This window comes from Tachyglossus aculeatus, chromosome 17 (genome assembly GCF_015852505.1).
Source record: "Tachyglossus aculeatus isolate mTacAcu1 chromosome 17, mTacAcu1.pri, whole genome shotgun sequence".
Lineage (NCBI taxonomy): Eukaryota > Metazoa > Chordata > Mammalia > Monotremata > Tachyglossidae > Tachyglossus > Tachyglossus aculeatus.
This window is the reverse complement of record NC_052082.1, coordinates 54,926,257-54,943,496: the sequence shown is the minus strand read 5'-3', so window position 1 is coordinate 54,943,496 and position 17,240 is coordinate 54,926,257. Positions and strand designations below refer to the sequence as shown.

The 17,240-nt window shown below is 44.4% G+C and overlaps 1 protein-coding gene across 4 annotated transcripts in view; it reads left to right on the top strand.

Annotated features, from left to right (window-relative positions):
* The window catches only part of KIAA0753 (KIAA0753 ortholog), a 44,924-nt gene that overhangs the window by 12,283 nt on the left and 15,401 nt on the right, over positions 1–17,240 (top strand). For 3 of the 4 annotated variants that reach the window (XM_038759864.1, XM_038759861.1, XM_038759862.1), the window contains 6 exons: positions 656–866; positions 2,927–3,156; positions 8,731–8,900; positions 11,360–11,479; positions 13,257–13,346; positions 15,208–15,295. In XM_038759864.1, the coding sequence (XP_038615792.1) occupies positions 656–866; positions 2,927–3,156; positions 8,731–8,900; positions 11,360–11,479; positions 13,257–13,346; positions 15,208–15,295 (909 nt within the window). The remainder of the gene's footprint in view (positions 1–655; positions 867–2,926; positions 3,157–8,730; positions 8,901–11,359; positions 11,480–13,256; positions 13,347–15,207; positions 15,296–17,240) is intronic. The other variant, XM_038759863.1, reaches the window with a different exon arrangement.

Sequence of the window (17,240 nt, the reverse complement as noted above, 5' to 3'; positions counted from 1 at the left end):
AGAGCCTCCTCTCCCCGACAGAGTCTTCCTCGACCAAAGTTTAATCAGTGTGCCACAATTTAAAGCTCTCGTCTTGTCTTGGGTGAAAATGGAAAACAGTTATTCACGACCCTTAGCGATAGAGCCTGCTGTGGGTCGAAAACCATATAAAGATTGGCTGCCTTTCTTGTACGTGGGGAACATTCTCCTCTGGGGAAGAGGTTTGAAAAGTGGGTTTATAGCTCCAGGATGAAGAGTCGGTCTTTTACAATCCATTTTGTATTTTAGTCATAATTGGCAAGGCCATTAAAGATATATCTTTAGAGTTGTCATGTAATTTCTAGAGTGCTAATATTTGGCTCTTAGGGGACGAGGATTTTAGAAATAGTTCGGTTCTTTGCCCTTCTAAGAGAATGATCTTTGAAAAATGAAGACACGCTCAAGTATGTGCTTATTCATTTAACCTAACTTAGCAAAATCGCATCTTTTGATGATCCAGGGGATTTTTTTCAAAGTAACTTTAAAACAAAGTTATATGGAAAGGGTCCTTCATGGGCCTGTCTCTTCATCTAATCATTTAATAATGTAAGACGTGTTTCTTGAGCTTTTATATTATCAATAGTATTACCAGTCCATTTAAGTGAGATGAAGTAAAGGGTTGAATGTTTTGTGGCAGGATTTGAATTCCCTGTTGGAAAAGAAGCATTCTCCCCCAAAGGGGAAGCCATGTTTTTCTCATAACAAGAGCAAATTTCCAGCCACTGGCAAGATGGCAGCCGAGTTTCTGTCCAGTCCATCTCCACAGAGAGAGAAGAAACCGCCTGTCTCAAAGGAGAGACTTCCCCAGGAAGCCAAGAGCCCTGCAGTGACCAGAAAGCTCCTTGCTGGTATGTGCCACAACTGTTTATTTCAAGGGATTGTCCGCAAGATGAACAAATGGGCAGGAAAATCTACATCTCGAACTCCATGTCACCGTATCTGGATCCCCCCATCTGCCTGCCTCTAAAATGGATGTAGTATTTAATTTGAAGGGAGAACAAAATGTTACTGATGACTATTGTCTTTTAACCTTAGATGATAAGTTGACATTTTAAATTAGTTATGGTATTTATTGCGTGCTTGTCATGTGCCAAAGCTTAAGTGCTTGACTAGATAGATGATGAACAAATCAAATATGATCCCTCTTCCTCAAAAAATTAAAAATCTAAGAGGGGGCAGATGCACAGAGAAGGAAATATCATGCGGACAACAAATTACAGGCAGTGGGAGTATTTTAAAAATGATACTCACCCACCTCAACTCCCATATCACTTATGTAGGCGTATTTAAATTCTGCTGTTACCCCTATCTAGAATTTATTTTAAAGACTGTCTCCCGCTCTGGGTTGTAAACTCGGTGAGGTTAGAGATCACATAGAGAAACTATTGTTCCAAGCACTTGACACAGTGTTCTGCCCAAAGGAAAAGCTCAATAAATTCCACTGATTGTTTGGTGGATTGATTGTCAAGAATCTAAACTTAAGAGCAAAAGTAGGAAGATGAGCAATCCCTGGAGAAGGCTATTGTAAGAATAATTGTGGTATTTGGTTAATGCTTACTAGATGACAAAAACTGTACTAAGCTCTGGAGTACATACAAGATCTTCAGGTCCCGCATGGGGCTCACATTCTAAGTAGGAGAGAACACAAGGATTGATTGACTCCCCATTTTCAGATGAGGGAAACTGAGGCACAGAGAAGTTAAATGATTTGCCCAGGATCACAAAGCAGGAATGTGGCAGAGCTGGGGTTATTATTAGTATTACTACTACTACTGCTAATAATAATTATTATTCCAATTATGCTGTTTGTTAAGTGCTTACTATATGCCAAGCACTATTCTAAGCACTAGGGTAGATACAGAGTAATCAGGTTGTCCCACATGGGGCTCAGTCTTAATCCCCATTTTCCAGATGAGGTAACTGAGGCCCAGAGAAGTGAAGTGACTTGCCCAAAGTTACACAGCAGGCAAGTTGCAGAGCCGGTATTAGAACCCACGACCTCTGACTCCCAAGCCCATGCTCTTTCCACTGAGCCACGCTGGACGACCTGATTACCTTAGAACAGTGCTTGACACATGGTAAATGCTTAACAAATACCGTAATTATTATTATTACTACTATTATTGTAATATGGTAATATGATAATACAATAATACTATCTCAAAACTGTGAGCTCATCTCTAGACTGTGAACTCGTGGGCAGGGAATGTGTCTATTTTTGTAGTGTGCTTTCCCAAATGCTTATTACAGTGCTTTGCACACAATAAGCGCCCAGTAAATGATTGAATGAATGAATGAATACTACTACTGCTACTAAGAAGAGTACATCTTTTCTTTGCCGTTTTTCCACCTTAATAATGATAATAATAATAATGGCATTTATTAAGCGCTTACTCTGTGCAAAGCACTGTTCTAAGCTGCTGGGGAGCTTACAAGGTGATCAGGTTATCCCAAGAGGGCTCACAGTCTTAATCCCTATTTTACAGATGAGGTAACTTGAAGCCCAGAGAAGTTAAGTGACTTGCTCAAAGTCACACAGCTGACAAGTGGCGGAGGCGGGATTTGAACTCATGACCTCTGACTCCAAAGCCTGTGCTCTTTCCATTGACCCACGCTGCTTCTCTATGTTCAGGAGTCCCTTCTTCCTGCCTCAGAGACCTGGTTTGGATTCTCCTGCTTCTCCTGCTTCCAGGCTGTCGCTGGGGCAGCTGTGAACTGGTCTGGGCACGTTTCTGAATCATCACCGCATCCTTTATTTAACGAGCGCTCCCGGGCCCGGTTTGAAGTGCCACGTGCCATCCTAGGCGCGTGACCGCTGAAACGGATCATCTGTCTGGCCCTGGGGCCGCGTTTTGATCTCAAGCTTCCCCCTACATCCCTAATTTTCTCCTTTGGCTTTCCCGTTCAGAAGAGCATCCACCCGGGATAAACAGGCCTGAGAACTGTATGTCGAAGAGACCCTTGGACTCATCGGATCAAGGGATCTGGCCTGAGGAAGACCCCCTGACTCCCCACCAAAACGCAGTTTTGAAAGCAAACATCAAGGCGCAAATGAGAACGGGAGCTGGGCAGAAGGGATTGATGACTGAGCCTTGGCCTCTGGGGAATAAGGGTGTCCTGTTGCCTCCCAGAATACAGGTAGGAAATCACACCGTCACTTCATACGTAATTGGATCAGGCCCCGAGCTGAAGAAACGCTGGTAAATTTCAGACAGAATTCGAAGAAGTTGGAAGGTGGGAGCTTGGGGGAAGGAGATGAGGTTGCACCCACTTCCTCTAGAACACCTGTCTGCTGTGAGACCCTGGGCAAGTCACTTAACTTGTCGATGCCTCAGTTCCCCAGTGGGGATTAAGACTGGGAGCCCTGTGGGTAGCAAGGACCGAGTCCAACTTGACTGGTTTGTGTCTACCCCCTTTTAAAAACAAAAAGTAAGTACGTTTTCATTAGAATATTCACGTCAGCCGCGATGGAAGAACTGGAGAATATTCTCCACACGTCACAACCCCGTTCCGGTATAGTTCGCTCTCCCATTGGTGCAAGTCGATTTGGTAGGGGATGTAACAGTTTTGTCTAAGTGCCTGTTATGGGGCATTACCACTAGGCTTCCCAGCCCTGCCTCAGCCTTACTGTTCTGATTGGGAGAGCGCCGTGTTTCTTGTGGTTTTGCAACATTATAGTATTTTCCAGGGTAACCTAGAAGGACAAAGTGGCAAAGAGCGGAAATCATTCTGCTAGTGGCAGACATGATGAAATAGAGGGCTTTTGTGTGGAAAAATGTCATTCATAACAGCATCTTCAAACCATGGAGTAGCAGCAACAGGGTTGATTGAGTGCTCACTGGGTGCCATGCATGCATATATCCCCTGACCCATTAACCCTCACTGAATCAGAAATAATAATAATAGTATTAAGTGCTTACTATGTGTCAAGCACTGTACTAAGCCCTGGGGTAGATTCAAGCCAATCAGGTTGGACACAGTCCCCGTCCCACGTGGGGCTCAGTCTTAATCCCCATTTTACAGATGAGGTAACTGAGGCCCAGAGCAGTCAGGTGGATTGACTAAGGTCACACAGCAGACAAGTGGTGGAACCAGGATTAGAATTCAGGGCCTTCCGACTCCCAGACCCGTGCTCTGTTCATTAGGCCATTCCGAGTGCTTAACCCCATCTCATAAGCTGTCACTCTCAACATGTGCCCAAGCCGTCAGGGGCTGTTGAAGTCAGAGTTTCTAGCTGGTCACCCAACACGTCTAAACCATAGCAGGCAACAGGGTGGGAAAACCGCCCCAGGCACGAGTGGTGGGTGAGTAAGAGGCCTTCCCAGACTGAGCCCCCTTTTTTCTCTCCTCCTCCCCATCCCCCCGGCCCTACCTCCTTCCCCTCCCCACAGCATCTGTATATATGTTTGTACAGATTCATTACTCTATTTTACTTGTACATATTTACTATTCTATTTATTTTGTACATATTTACTATTCTATTTATTTTGTTAATGAAGTGCAGTTAGCTTTAATTCTATTTGTTCTGATGACTTGACACCTGTCCACATGTTTTGTTTTGTTGTCCGTCTTCCCCTTCTACACTGTGAGCCCATTGTTGGGTAGGGCCCGTCTCTATATGTTGCCAACTTGTACTTCACAAGCGCTTAGTACAGTGCTCTGCGCACAGTAAGTGCTCAATAAATATGATCGAATGAATGAATGAATGAGTAGGGCTGTGGTCACCTTCTGAGCCAGCCTTAGTCATCAAATCGTATCGTGTGGTTCTGGAGCTAAAAAGAGACTTATCGGTCTTTGGGATTGCGCAGGTATCACTACGTCAGCATCTGGGGGAAAACTGGGCCAGAAGTTTGGTTTTTTTATTGGTATTTGGTAAGCACTTACTCTGTTCCAGACACTCTCCCAATTGCTTAGTACAGTGCCCTGCACCCTGTAAGCACTCAATAAATATGGTTAGTTGACTGTTTTAGTGCTGGTGTAGATACAAGGCAATCAGGTTGGACACAGTCCCTGTCCCACGTGGGGCTCAGAGTCTTAATCCCCATTATTCAGATGAGGTAACTGAGGCCCAGAGAAGTTAAGTGCCTTGCCCAAGATTGCCTAGTAAGCAGGCGACAGAAGCAGGATTCAAACCCAGGTCCTCGGATACCCCTGACACTTGCTCTTTCCACTAGGCCCTGCTGCTCCCCTTGTTGAGGTAACAGTTTTGGGTTCTCTTTCACCCCAAATCAGGGATTTTGCTAACTCTCCTCACCTCAAGCTCAAAATGAGTTTGCCTATGTTTCTGACTGGTTTTTAAGGTCATTATTTGTCTGGCTGTCCCTGATTATCAGTGTCACCATTGCCCTTCCTAATCTACAACAAAGAAATCAATTAATTGACTGTTACTTCAAATGTGCCATTGTTTTGAATATGCCAGCTGAATACCAGACCCCCTAGTGAATAGTAATTGGGGAATTTTAATGGGTAGGAGATATTTGTCAATGCATATCTCCTCCTCTCCTTTTTGCTTTCAAGGAGTCTTCACTGGGCATAAGGATGAGCTCAAGTAGCTTGAGTCAATCAATAAGTCGTATTTATTGAGCACTTACTACGTGCAGAGCACTTTATTGAGTACTTGGGAGAGTACAACCCAACATAATTAGCAGACATGCTTCTTGTCCCTAATGAGCTTACAGTCTAGAGGAGAGTATCGTAATTGTTAAATTAAAGACATACTTCTGGAGGAATTTCCAGCCAATTACCTGTATCAGAATATTTCTGACCAAATGGCAAGAGCTTGTAGATTTTGAATTGCACTTGGTCACATTTCACCTTAATATTGTACATTTTCACTGCCTTTGTGTTTGTATTTTTTATGGAATTTGTTAAGTGTTTACTTAGGGAAGCAGCATGGCTCAGTAGAAAGAGCAAGAGCTTGGGAGTCAGAGGTCATGGGTTCAAATCCCAGCTCCACCACTTGTCAGCTCTATGACTTTGGGCAAGTCACTTAACTTCTCTATGCCTCAGTTCCCTCATCTGTAAAATGAGGATTGAAACTGTGAGCCCTAAGTGGGACAACCTGATCACCTTGTATCCTCCCCAGCACTTAGAACAGTGTTTTGCACATAGTAAGCGCTTAACAAATGCCATTATTATTATTATTATTGTTATCCACTGGGCCACCCTGCTTCTCACCCTGATCACCTCCTCCAAGAGGCCTTCCCAGACTGAGCCCCCTTTTTCCTCTCCCCCTCCCCATCCCCCCACCCTTCCTGGTTCCCCTCCCCCCAGCAACTGTATATATGTTTGTACAGATTTATTACTCTATTTATTTTACTTGTACATATTTACTATTCTATTTATTTTGTTAATGATGTGCATCTGGCTTTACTTCTATTTATTCTGATGACTTGACATCTGTCCACATGTTTTGTTTTGTTGTCTGTCTCCCCCTTCTAGACTGTGAGCCCGTTGTTGGGTAGGGACCATCTCTATACGTTGCCAACTTGTATTTCCCAAGCTCCTAGTACAGTGCTCTGCACACAGTAATCGCCCAATAAATACAATTGAATGAATGAATGAATGAATTAAGGATCATCCAGAGAATTTTGGTAACTGAGAGAAGCAGCATGATCTAGTGGATAAAGCATGTGCCTGGGAGTCAGAAGGACCTGCGTTCCAATCCCAGCTTCTTCACTTTTCTGGGTGACCTTGGGCAAGTCACTTCACTTCTCCGTGCCTCAGTTACCTCGTCTGTGAAGGATTGAGAAAGACCGTGAGCCCCAGGTGGGACAGGGACTATGTCCAACCTGATTAGGTTGAATCTACCCCAGCGCTTAGTACAGTGCTTGACACACAGTAAGCGCATAACAAATACCGTCATTACCATTCCTCCACAAAGCCAGTCAAGCCCATTCTCGCCTTTGGACAAATACCATTTACTACCAGCAGAGGGCGTGAATGCCCTGACAAAACGGAAAATTCCACCTCCACTGAGAAAACCCTTCAGATTTGGGATTTCTGAACTAGGACATGCCCCTTTGTCACTCTGGGCAGTCTTATTTAGGTTTTCCTTGCTTCAGATATGGGATATGTTTCCTCCCTTCAAGGCCCTACTGAGAGCTCACCTCCTCCAGGAGGCCTTCCCAGACTGAGCCCCCTCCTTCCTCTCCCCCTCCTCCCGCTCCCCATCCCCTCCGCCTTACCTCCTTCCCCTCCCCACAGCACCTGTATATATGTATATGTTTGTATGAATTTATTACTCTATTTTATTTGTGTATATTTATTCTATTTATTTTATTTGGTTAATATGTTTTGTTTTGTTCTCTGTCTCCCCTTTCTAGACTGTGAGCCCACTGTTGGGTGGGGACCGTCTCTATATGTTGCCAACTTGTACTTCCCAAGCGCTTAGTACAGGGCTCTGCGCACAGTAAGCGCTCAATAAATACAATTGAATTAATGAATGAATGTGTGCCTGAGAAGGTTTAAATCTTGATTTTGCTACTGTTCATTCATTCAATTGTACTTATTGAGCACTTGCTGTGTGTACAGCAATGTACTAAGCGCTTGGGAGAGTACAGTAAAACAATAAAAACAGACACGTTCCATGCCCACAGTAAGTTTACAGGGTCTTTGTCCTACCTGATTATCTTGGATCTACCTCACCGTTTAGTACAGTACTTGGTACAAATTAAGTGCTTAACAATGATTATTATTATTAATAATTAATATAATATAATAATTATTACTACTACTAATCATAATGGTATTTGTTAAGTGCTTACTATGTGTGAGACACTGTTCTAAGCATTGGGGGGATACAAGGTGATCAGGTTGCCCCACGTGGGGCTCACATTCTTCATCCCCATTTTACAGATGAGGTAACTGAGGCTCAGAAAAGTTAAGTGACTTGCCCAAGGTCACACAGCAGACATGTAGCAGAGCTGGGATTAGAACACATGACCTCTGACTCCCAAGCCCGGGCTCTTTCCGCTGAGCCATGCTGCTTCTCATAGTACTTATTAATTAACCCTGGCACAACAGTCCTGCCCCTAAATAGTACCAGGCAGAAATAGTCACAGCATATATTGACTTAATAGATAATGCCGTTAAAAACGAAAAGCAAACCCATTTGGGTTTCATTAATTGACAGAAATGCTATTGATGCTCATAGCTGAAATAGCTGTCTTAAATCCAAGTATTGACCTTTTAACTTGGAACAAAACTCCCACCGGAGTCATTGGAAAAGACAAAGAGCCTTTCTGAGTGTTAATGTGCTCTTAAAGAGGAATCCTCTTCCCTAACACATCTTTGAAAAGGAATCCTCACAGGTATTAACCGACCTTATTAAATCTTGAATCACCACTGTGCTGTTCTGACCGGCATAATTCCAAACACCTGTTTGCCCGTAGTATTAATATTAATAATAATAATTGTGGTATGGTTAGGAGCTTACTATGTGTCAGGTACTGTACTAAGTGCTGGGGCAGATACCAGCAAAACTGAGTTGGACATGGTCCCTGTCCCATGTGGGGCTCACAGTCTCAATCCCCAGTTTACAAATGAGGTAACTGAGGCACAGAGAAGTGAAGTGACTTGCCCAAGGCCACATAGCAGACAAGTGGCAGAGCACACCGTGAGCACTCAATCTGATCGATTGATTGATTTGTGCTAGCGAGGCTGAGACTTTTATGGACAGTTTGACAAATCTCACATGCCTTTACCTTCCAGGGGAGTCGGAAGCCAGAGAGATCGAGACACCCCCAGCCTCCCGTCAAGAACGTCAGGTTCCAGCAGATGACTTTAGCGTCTAGACTGAAAAAGAAGCAGCCACCTGTTAAGGATCATAAAAAACCTTGGATCCCACCAAGTCCCACATCCCCGCCTGCTTCCCCTAAATGGTACGGAGAAATTTAAGGGAGAATGTATCCGGGGGGCTTTCCATTAGCCGTGGCTACACTGTTCTTGGGGGCTAGGTGTGTTCACAGTTGAAATGTGTAAGCTCGTTGTGGGTGGAGAATGGGTCTGTTGTATTATATTGTACTCTCTGAAGCGCTTAGTACAATGCTGTACACACAGTAAGTGCTCAGTAAATATGATTGACCAACCGACTGACTGACTGAATTGCTTTTTGAAAGGAGAGGCCCTTCTGCTGAAAGCTCAAGTTATTTGAAAGCGTTGAGCTCGACCTTCCCCTGTGAGGAGGAGGGTGGGCACTCTGAACCCCGAGGAGGGTGGCCAGGGGCAGCATGGCAAGGTGGTCCCTGCTGGCAGCCACCCTGGGAAGGAGCAGAGCTTGCTCCTCTAATGTCAACCCACTCACTGTCCCTCGATCTCGTCTGTCTCACCGCTGACCTCTCGCCCACAGCCTGCCTCTAGCCCAGAACGCCCTTCCTCCCAATATCCGACAATTATCCTCCTCCTCTTCAAAGCCTTACTGAAGGCCTATCTCCTCCATAAGGCCTTCCCTGACTAAGCCCTCCTTTCCTCTTCTCCCATACCTTTGGAATCACCCTGACTTGCTCCGTTAATTTGTCTCCCCTCCAAGCCCCAAAGCACTTATGTCCATATCTGTAATTTTATTTATTTGTATTAATGTATGTCTCTCCCTCTAGATTGTAAGCTCATTATAGGCAGGGAATGTGTCTGTTCTATTCTTATATCATACTCTCCCAAATACTCTGCACACAGTAAGTGCTCAATAAATATGACTGACTGCCTAACTAACTGACTAACTGCCGTTGCTCTTTCATTCCCCCTCCAACAGCACCTCTGAGCATCTCTGAGCCAGCTCGGCCAGGCACGGAACGGGCAGCCGACAGAAAATCAGGGAGGAAACAGGGGAAATTTGTTTTCCCATCTGCTACATCCTCCAGAGCCCCAATATGGAGAGTCGGACTCCAGGATCCCAGTTTTGAAACCTCTTTGCCTCCCATGTGGCCCCAAGGATTGAGAAGCAGCAGGGTGATCTAGCATAAAGAGCATGGACTGGGGAGTGAGAGGACGTGGATTCTAATCCTGGATCCACCACTTGGCTGCTGTGTGACCTTGGGCAAGTCACTTCACGTCTGGGTGCCTCAGTTACCTCATCTGTAAAATGGGGATTAAGACCATGAGCCCTATTTGGGACAGGGCTCACCCGATCATCTTCCCCAGCACTTAATATAGTGCCCGACACATAATAAGCACTTTACAAATACCATTTTTGCTTTTTACTTAAAGTTACTCTAGAGCCTGTTGGCGTGGACTGTGTCCAATTAGATAATCGCCTGTTTTTTTGATATCCGTTTTTTTTTCATATCTGAAGGGAGCAGCAGCAGATAAATGAGGGAAATTTCAAGTTGCAATCCTACGTTTGTTTTATTTCTTGTTTGGGATTGTGACCCTTCCTTGTATACCTTCAGCAGTAGCGCCTTGCATTAGACAGTGCCTTTCTCATGAAGGGTGTAAAATATTCGCATAAGTGGCACTGCTATAGACAGAGCACTTCAGAAGAGGAAAACAGTTTTAGTTTTTTTAACCCTGCTTTAATTGGTAGACTGTTAAAGTTCTACAGAAATTTAACGATAAAAATCTCCTTAACACCTCGAATTCCAGAATTTTCAGTTGAGTCGCTGCAAGATAAATAGCTTTTTCTCCAAGCAGGCCGAGGATTTGGAAATAGCATTTGGTTCTTCCAAGTTGTACTGCAGGACTTCCAAACTCCGAATGGAAGACTTTTGTTAATAGAGAGCGATTTTGATAAATGTGAGTAGTCCGTAGGTAATATCCATTTAGTTAAAGTGTATTTTGCAGTCTGGAGATGAGTACATGTTTCAAAACATGTCAGTGATACACAGTCATGATTATTTGTTGTTTGTTAATGATACTTGTTAGGCGCTTACTGTGTGCCAAGCACTGTTCTATGCATTGAGGTAGATATAAGTTAATCAAGTTGGTTCCTGGCCTACATGAGGCTCATAATCTAAGTAGCTGGGGGAAGGATTAAACCCCCATTTTACAGTTGAGGTAACTGAGGCACAGAGAAGTGAAGTAACTTGCCCAAGGTCACCCGGCAGACAAGTGGCAGAGCTGGAAGTAGAATCCAGATCCTTCTGAAGCCCAGGCCTGGTCTCTATCCACTAGGCTGTGCTGTCCTTATCTGTGAGCTGGCCAATACAGCTCGGCCATATTTTGTCCTTGACCCAGATCCAGAGTCCTAGAGGTTCCCAAACTTTTCCAACTTGGTTCTCCAATTCCAGATCCTTTGGTAATGTCACTGTCAAGTCAAAGGCCTTGTCTGTTTTGAGCCGGGATCTTTTGGGAAGCAGAAGGGCCTGAGCCGAATGATAATGACAACATGTTTTTCCATTGTCCGCAGCGCTGCCTGGGTAAAGGTGAAAACCAGCCCCACAGATGCCCCAAGACAGCCCCCGGCACCTCGGCAGAAGGAAGATCAGGAGGGAGGATCCTTGGGGGCTGTTGAACAGGAAGCAGTCAGGTAAGCAGTGATATAGAGCAGCCGTGGGGGACTAGAAGACAGAGCCTGGGAGCTAGATGACCCGGGTTCTAATCCTGGTCCTGCCATTTGCCTGCTGTGTGACCTTGCTGAAGTCACTTCACTTCTTTGAGCCTCAGTTTCCTCTTCTCTAAAAAGGGGATTCAGTGCCTGTTCTCCCTCCCACTAAGACCATGGGACAGGAGCCACGTCTGACTTGATTATCTCGTATCATCCCCAGGAATTAGTTCAATGCTTGTCACACATAAGCGTTTAACCAATACTGTAATTATTATTATTCTGTCTGGAGTCACAAAGTGGATAATTTGAGAGTCAGTGAAGCAAAATACCCTTTCCTTTCTCTTTGCAAAATTGCTACTTCAAACCAGGCCAGTCTCATTTTTCAGTCCACCAGCAAACTTAGTTGAATCGCTGTTTCCCTTTTGACCTTTCCCACCCTCTCTTTCTCCCAGTTTCGACTTAAAGTGAATCGTAGAAGATGAATGAAAATGAGTCAGAAAGAGAACTGAGGATTTGAAGACCATTTAAATGGCTCAAATTAAAAGCATCTAATTCTTCTGATGTAACTCGGAGATGCCCAGGACTGAGATTTCTATCTCTACTTAGCTTGCTTACTTGTGTTTCAGTAGTCCTCTTGAGGGATTGCTTTTATGTACTTCACGTCCTAAGCACCGAATGCTCTAGTCCTTAGAAGATCGGAGAGTTGTTGCCAACCTGTTCAGAAAACTTTTACAGACTGTATCTTATTAACTTGTACAATGTCCAGTGGCAAGGAGATCCCTGGATCATCATCATCAAGAGCATTTTCTGGGTGTCTACTCTAGGCAAAACATTCTGTTAGGTGCCTGGGGACAAATAGTCAAAGTCAAATATACCACAGTTTATAATAATAGTAATAATGATGGCATTTATTAAGCGCTTACTGTGTGCAAAGCACTGTTCTAAGCGCTGGAACACTGTTCTAAGTGCTGTGCCCTGAAGCAGTTTGTAGTCTATCATGGGAGATGGGTCAAATTGTGACACCCCAAATAGATGTCTTTTCTTTCTTCAAAGATGTCACTACCTCCCTAAGCAGACCATTTTAATGTCCATTTTTTTAAAAAAAAATGGTACTTGTTAAGTGGGCATGTATTCCACAATTATTATTTTTACTATTAAGTGCTAACTGTATGCCAGGCACTGTACTGAGTGCTGGAGTAGATTCAAGCAAATCAGGGTTGGACACAGTCCCTTGTCCCACTTGGGGCTCACAGTCTTCATCCCCATTTTACAGATGAGGTAACTGAGGCCCAGAGAAGTCAGGTGACTTGCCCAAGGTCATAGAGCGACCAGGTGGTGGAGTCGGGATTAGAACCCAGGTCCTCTTGACTCCCAGACCTGGGTTCCATCTGCTAGGCCACGTGGCTTCTCAGCAGGTTAACAGGTCACACCCGGAGTGGGTCTCTTGGTACCTCAGATCGGTCTGCCCACTGTCATTCGTCCTTGTGTTGGGTCCCTGCGTTATCATTATGTTTGCCCTGGGCCAGTTGGGGGAACCTCCTCCAACCCAGCCCCCCGCAGTGAAATTTTCAACTGAAAACTCCATCTTCCGAATATGTGCTTGGCCTGCTGTCGTTGAGCCAGGGAGCAAATAACAAAACCAAGAGGAGAAGCCCTGGCGACTTGACCAGGTACTTCTGAGGCAGAGTGCCTCAGGTTGGAAGTTGACCCACCGTACTTGTACTGTAGTTAGATTCATTAAGGGTTTTGTTTGTGTTAGACTCGCTTGGGCTGATGCAGAAAGTTCTAGAAGAGTGAAAGAACTGAATGCCCTCTGCTCAGAGGAATTGGATAAAATTCAAAGACTCAGGTATTTTATTTGCACCCAAATTTCAGTGTTTGGACATTGACTTATAGCTGCAGTTTTTCACCTGGAAAAGGACTAATATTTCAACAGAACTTACTAAGCAGTTACCGTGTGCAGAGCACTGGCCTAATTAAGCACTTGGGAGAGTCAGTCGGTTGTATTTATTGAGTGCTTATTGTGTGCAGAGCACAATATATCTAAGGCCAGTAGATTCAAATTCAGTGGGTTCAAATCCCGGCTCTGCCAATTGTCAGCTGTGTGACTTTGGGTAAGTCACTTAACTTCTCTGTGCCTCAGTTACCTCATCTGTAAAATGGGGATTAAGACTGTGAGCCCCCTGTGGGACAACCTGATCACCTTGTAACCTCCCAAGCGCTTAGAACAGTGCTTTGCACATAGTAAGCGCTTAATAAATGCCATCGTTATTATTATTATTATTCAAAAAGTACGCTGCCCTGTAATGAACCTACATTTTAGAAGATTGTTTCTGCCTCGAAATAAGTCTAAAAGCATCAGCTGGATGTTGTTCAGTGAATCGAAATCTAAGCCTTTAATAATAATTGTGGTATTTGTTAAGCACTTACTGTGCGCCAGGCACTGTACTAAGCGCTGGGGCAGATCCAAGGTAATTGGGCTGGACCCAGCCACATGAATCCCCATTTTACAGATGAGGTAACAGGCACAGATGAGAAGTGAAGTGACCTGTCCAAGATCGTCCAGCAGACAGGTGGCGGAGCCGGGATTAGAACCCAGGTCCTTCTGATTCTCAGTCCCGTGCCCTATCCACATTGCTTCCCTTTGGCCAAATGACCCCATCCGTAGGGTCTCCTAATGGCCAAGTCTTAGGAGAGGTGACTTGCCGTTAAACGATACCTGTACCAGTCACGTGGCTTAGCTGCAGGTGGCCGGTTCTTGCCCTGTTATCCAGGGCAGATGGTTTTCGAGGAGAGGTTCCTCTTGGTGGCCCTCCAGAAGTTGTGGTTCACCTCCCATTTGAGGGCCCTCTGACCTCGCCAAGGAAAATGGCTGTTTCCGGCAGTCTCAGGTAGCCTCAGTCCAGAGAATTGAGCTGATGTTGACGACGATGTGATTGGCTTTTTCTTTGGACCTTGTTTCTTTATTTATTTTTATTTATATTAATGTCTGTCTCCCCCTCTAGACTGTAAGTTTGTTGCGGGGAGGGAATGTATCAGTTTTTTGTAATATTGTCATCTCCCAAGTGACGTCTCCCAAGTACTAAGGTACAGTGCTCTGTACACACTAAGCACTCAATAAATATGATTGAATGAATGAATGAATGAACCTCATGATTAATTAGGTGTGCTTCTTACCCGTTTATTTTTTTTAAAAGATGATATTTTATAAGTGCTTACTGTGTGTCAAGCACTGTTCTAAGCACTGGGTAGATACAAGATAATCAGGTTGGACACAGTCCCTATCCCACATAGGGCTTATAGTCGAATAGAGAGACTAAAGTTTAAAAAGTAACATTTTAAAAAATGTATAATAAAAACAATATAGAGGGGAAGATTTTGGGGTTACCTGACCCTTCTTGGTCTATTCATTCATTCAGTAGTATTTATTTAGCTCTTACTGTATGCAGAACACTGTCAATCAGTCTCAGTCAGCCATGGCAATCTGTCATGTCTCTGACTTTGTGTTTTTGTATTTATGTGTTATTTTAGAAGCGCTTGTTCCATAACATCTAGGTTCTGGGTGGTAACTTGAACGTCTGGAATCATTTCTGTAAAAATGTTTATTGGTAATGACTTGAACAGTTAGAGACTATTGGGTGCAGGAATATTGGCAGATTTTCTTTCTCCCCTCTTCTTTACTGTAAATTTTACATTTCACTTTTCAATAGGTCAGAGGGTGCTTCTGCCAGCCAGTTGGCTGACAGAGTCGAGAAGGTGGTACTGGAGCGTTTGAAGCCTCTTTTGGACAGAGCCCAGGTAAAGTCATTTCCTTTTCCTTGGCTTGCATTTTAGAAGGAATGGATTAAATAGCTGATTTTCTAAGCAAGGCCCCTATTTCTCCTTTATGAAGACCAAGGAGAAGCAGCGTGGCTCAGTGGAAAGAGCACGGGCTTTGGAGTCAGAGGTCATGGGTCCCGATCCCGGCTCTGCCAATTTGTCAGCTGTGTGACTTTGGGCAAGTCACTTAACTTCTCTGGGCCTCAGTTACCTCATCTGTAAAATGGGGATTAAGACTGTGAGCCCCCTGTGGGACAACCTGATCATCTTGTAACCTCCCCAGCGCTTAGACCAGTGCTTTGCACATAGTAAGCGCTTAATAAATGCCATCATTATAATTATTATTATTATTATTAAAGGGGCAAAGACTCTCATAACATTGTGGTAATATTGAGAAACAGAGTGGCCTAGTGGATAGGGCAGGGGCCTAGGAGTCAGAAGGTCCTGTGTTGTAATCTTGGCTCTGGAACTTGTCTGCCATGTGACCCTGGGCAAATCATTTCACTTCTCTGGGCTTCAGTTACCTAATCTGTAAAATGGGGATAACTACCTTGAGCCCCATGTAGGACAGGGACATCCTGATTAGCTTGTGTCTCCCCCAGTGCTTAGTACAGTGCCTGGCACACAGTCAACGCTTGACAAATACCATCTGAACAAAAAGTAATACTAACCTCATTCAGAATTTTCAGTATCTAAACATGCAGTAATTTTACCTTGAACTGATAGAGAATTTGTCTGCTGAGGAACCCAAAGCATTTTCCCATATGGCCTCATAACATCTTCATTTGCGGTAGCTAGGAGAAGGGACGATCTCTGTCATACTGATAGGGAAACTGAGGCACGGGTGCTGTCCTGGGAACCCTCAGACAGTTTGCAGGGCCACCAGTTTCATCAGCGTCTCTGATCGTCACGCGAGGCAGGTAATGAGTTTAGGTTTTAAATTTTATCCCTGGCCATCCTGTGATGGAGTTGGGCCAAAAACCCAGGGGTCCTGACTCCTGCCTCAGGTTTCTGTTTGATTCAGTTGTACTGCACTCTGTCCAGGAAGGTGGCCCAACATCATTTCTAAGGTTTTCCAATCCTGAGCTGAAGTCCAGTTTTTCAGCATGGGATGGAGCTGATTCCTAACCAAGCAATGGGTTTCTTTAAGCCCCATCCCGGCTCCACCAATTGTCAGCTGTGTGACTTTGGGCAAGTCACTTAACTTCTCTGTGCCTCAGTTCCCTCATCTGTAAAATGGGGATTAAGACTGTGAGCCCCATGTGGGACAACCTGATAACCTTGTATCTCCCCAACACTTAGAACAGTGCTTTGCACATAGTAAGTGCTTAACAAATACCATCATTATTATTTAAACCCCACTGGAGTCTGGGACAGCAACAACCCCGGGCTGGTGTTTGATTCCTCCTTTTGTAGCCCAGATGGCATCCAGAAATCTCCCCTTCCACCCCCTTCCTTTTTTTTTCATTAAGATTGTATTTGTTAGGCATTTCCTATGTGCCAGGTGTATGTAAATGCCAGACATATTAAATGCTGGAGTAGTACAAGATAATCAGGTTGGACACAGTCTCTGTCCCTCATGGGGCTCACAATCTTAATCCCCATTTTATAAATGTGGTAACTAAGGCCCAGAGAAGTTAAGTGACTTCCCAAAAGCCACACAGCTGAAGAGTGGCGGAGCCAGCTGTTCCGACTCCCAGGCCTGTGGTCTTTCCACTAGGTCACACAGCTTCTCTGCAATCATTCAGTCGTATTTGTTGAGCATTTACTTTGTGTACAGCACTGTACTAGGTGCGTGGGAGAGTACAATACAACAATTAGACACATTACCTGCCCTCAACGAGCTCACAGTCTAGAGACCGGGAGACAGACATTACTATAAATAGATTACAGCAACTCTACACCCTTCTGGACTTAGAGGTCT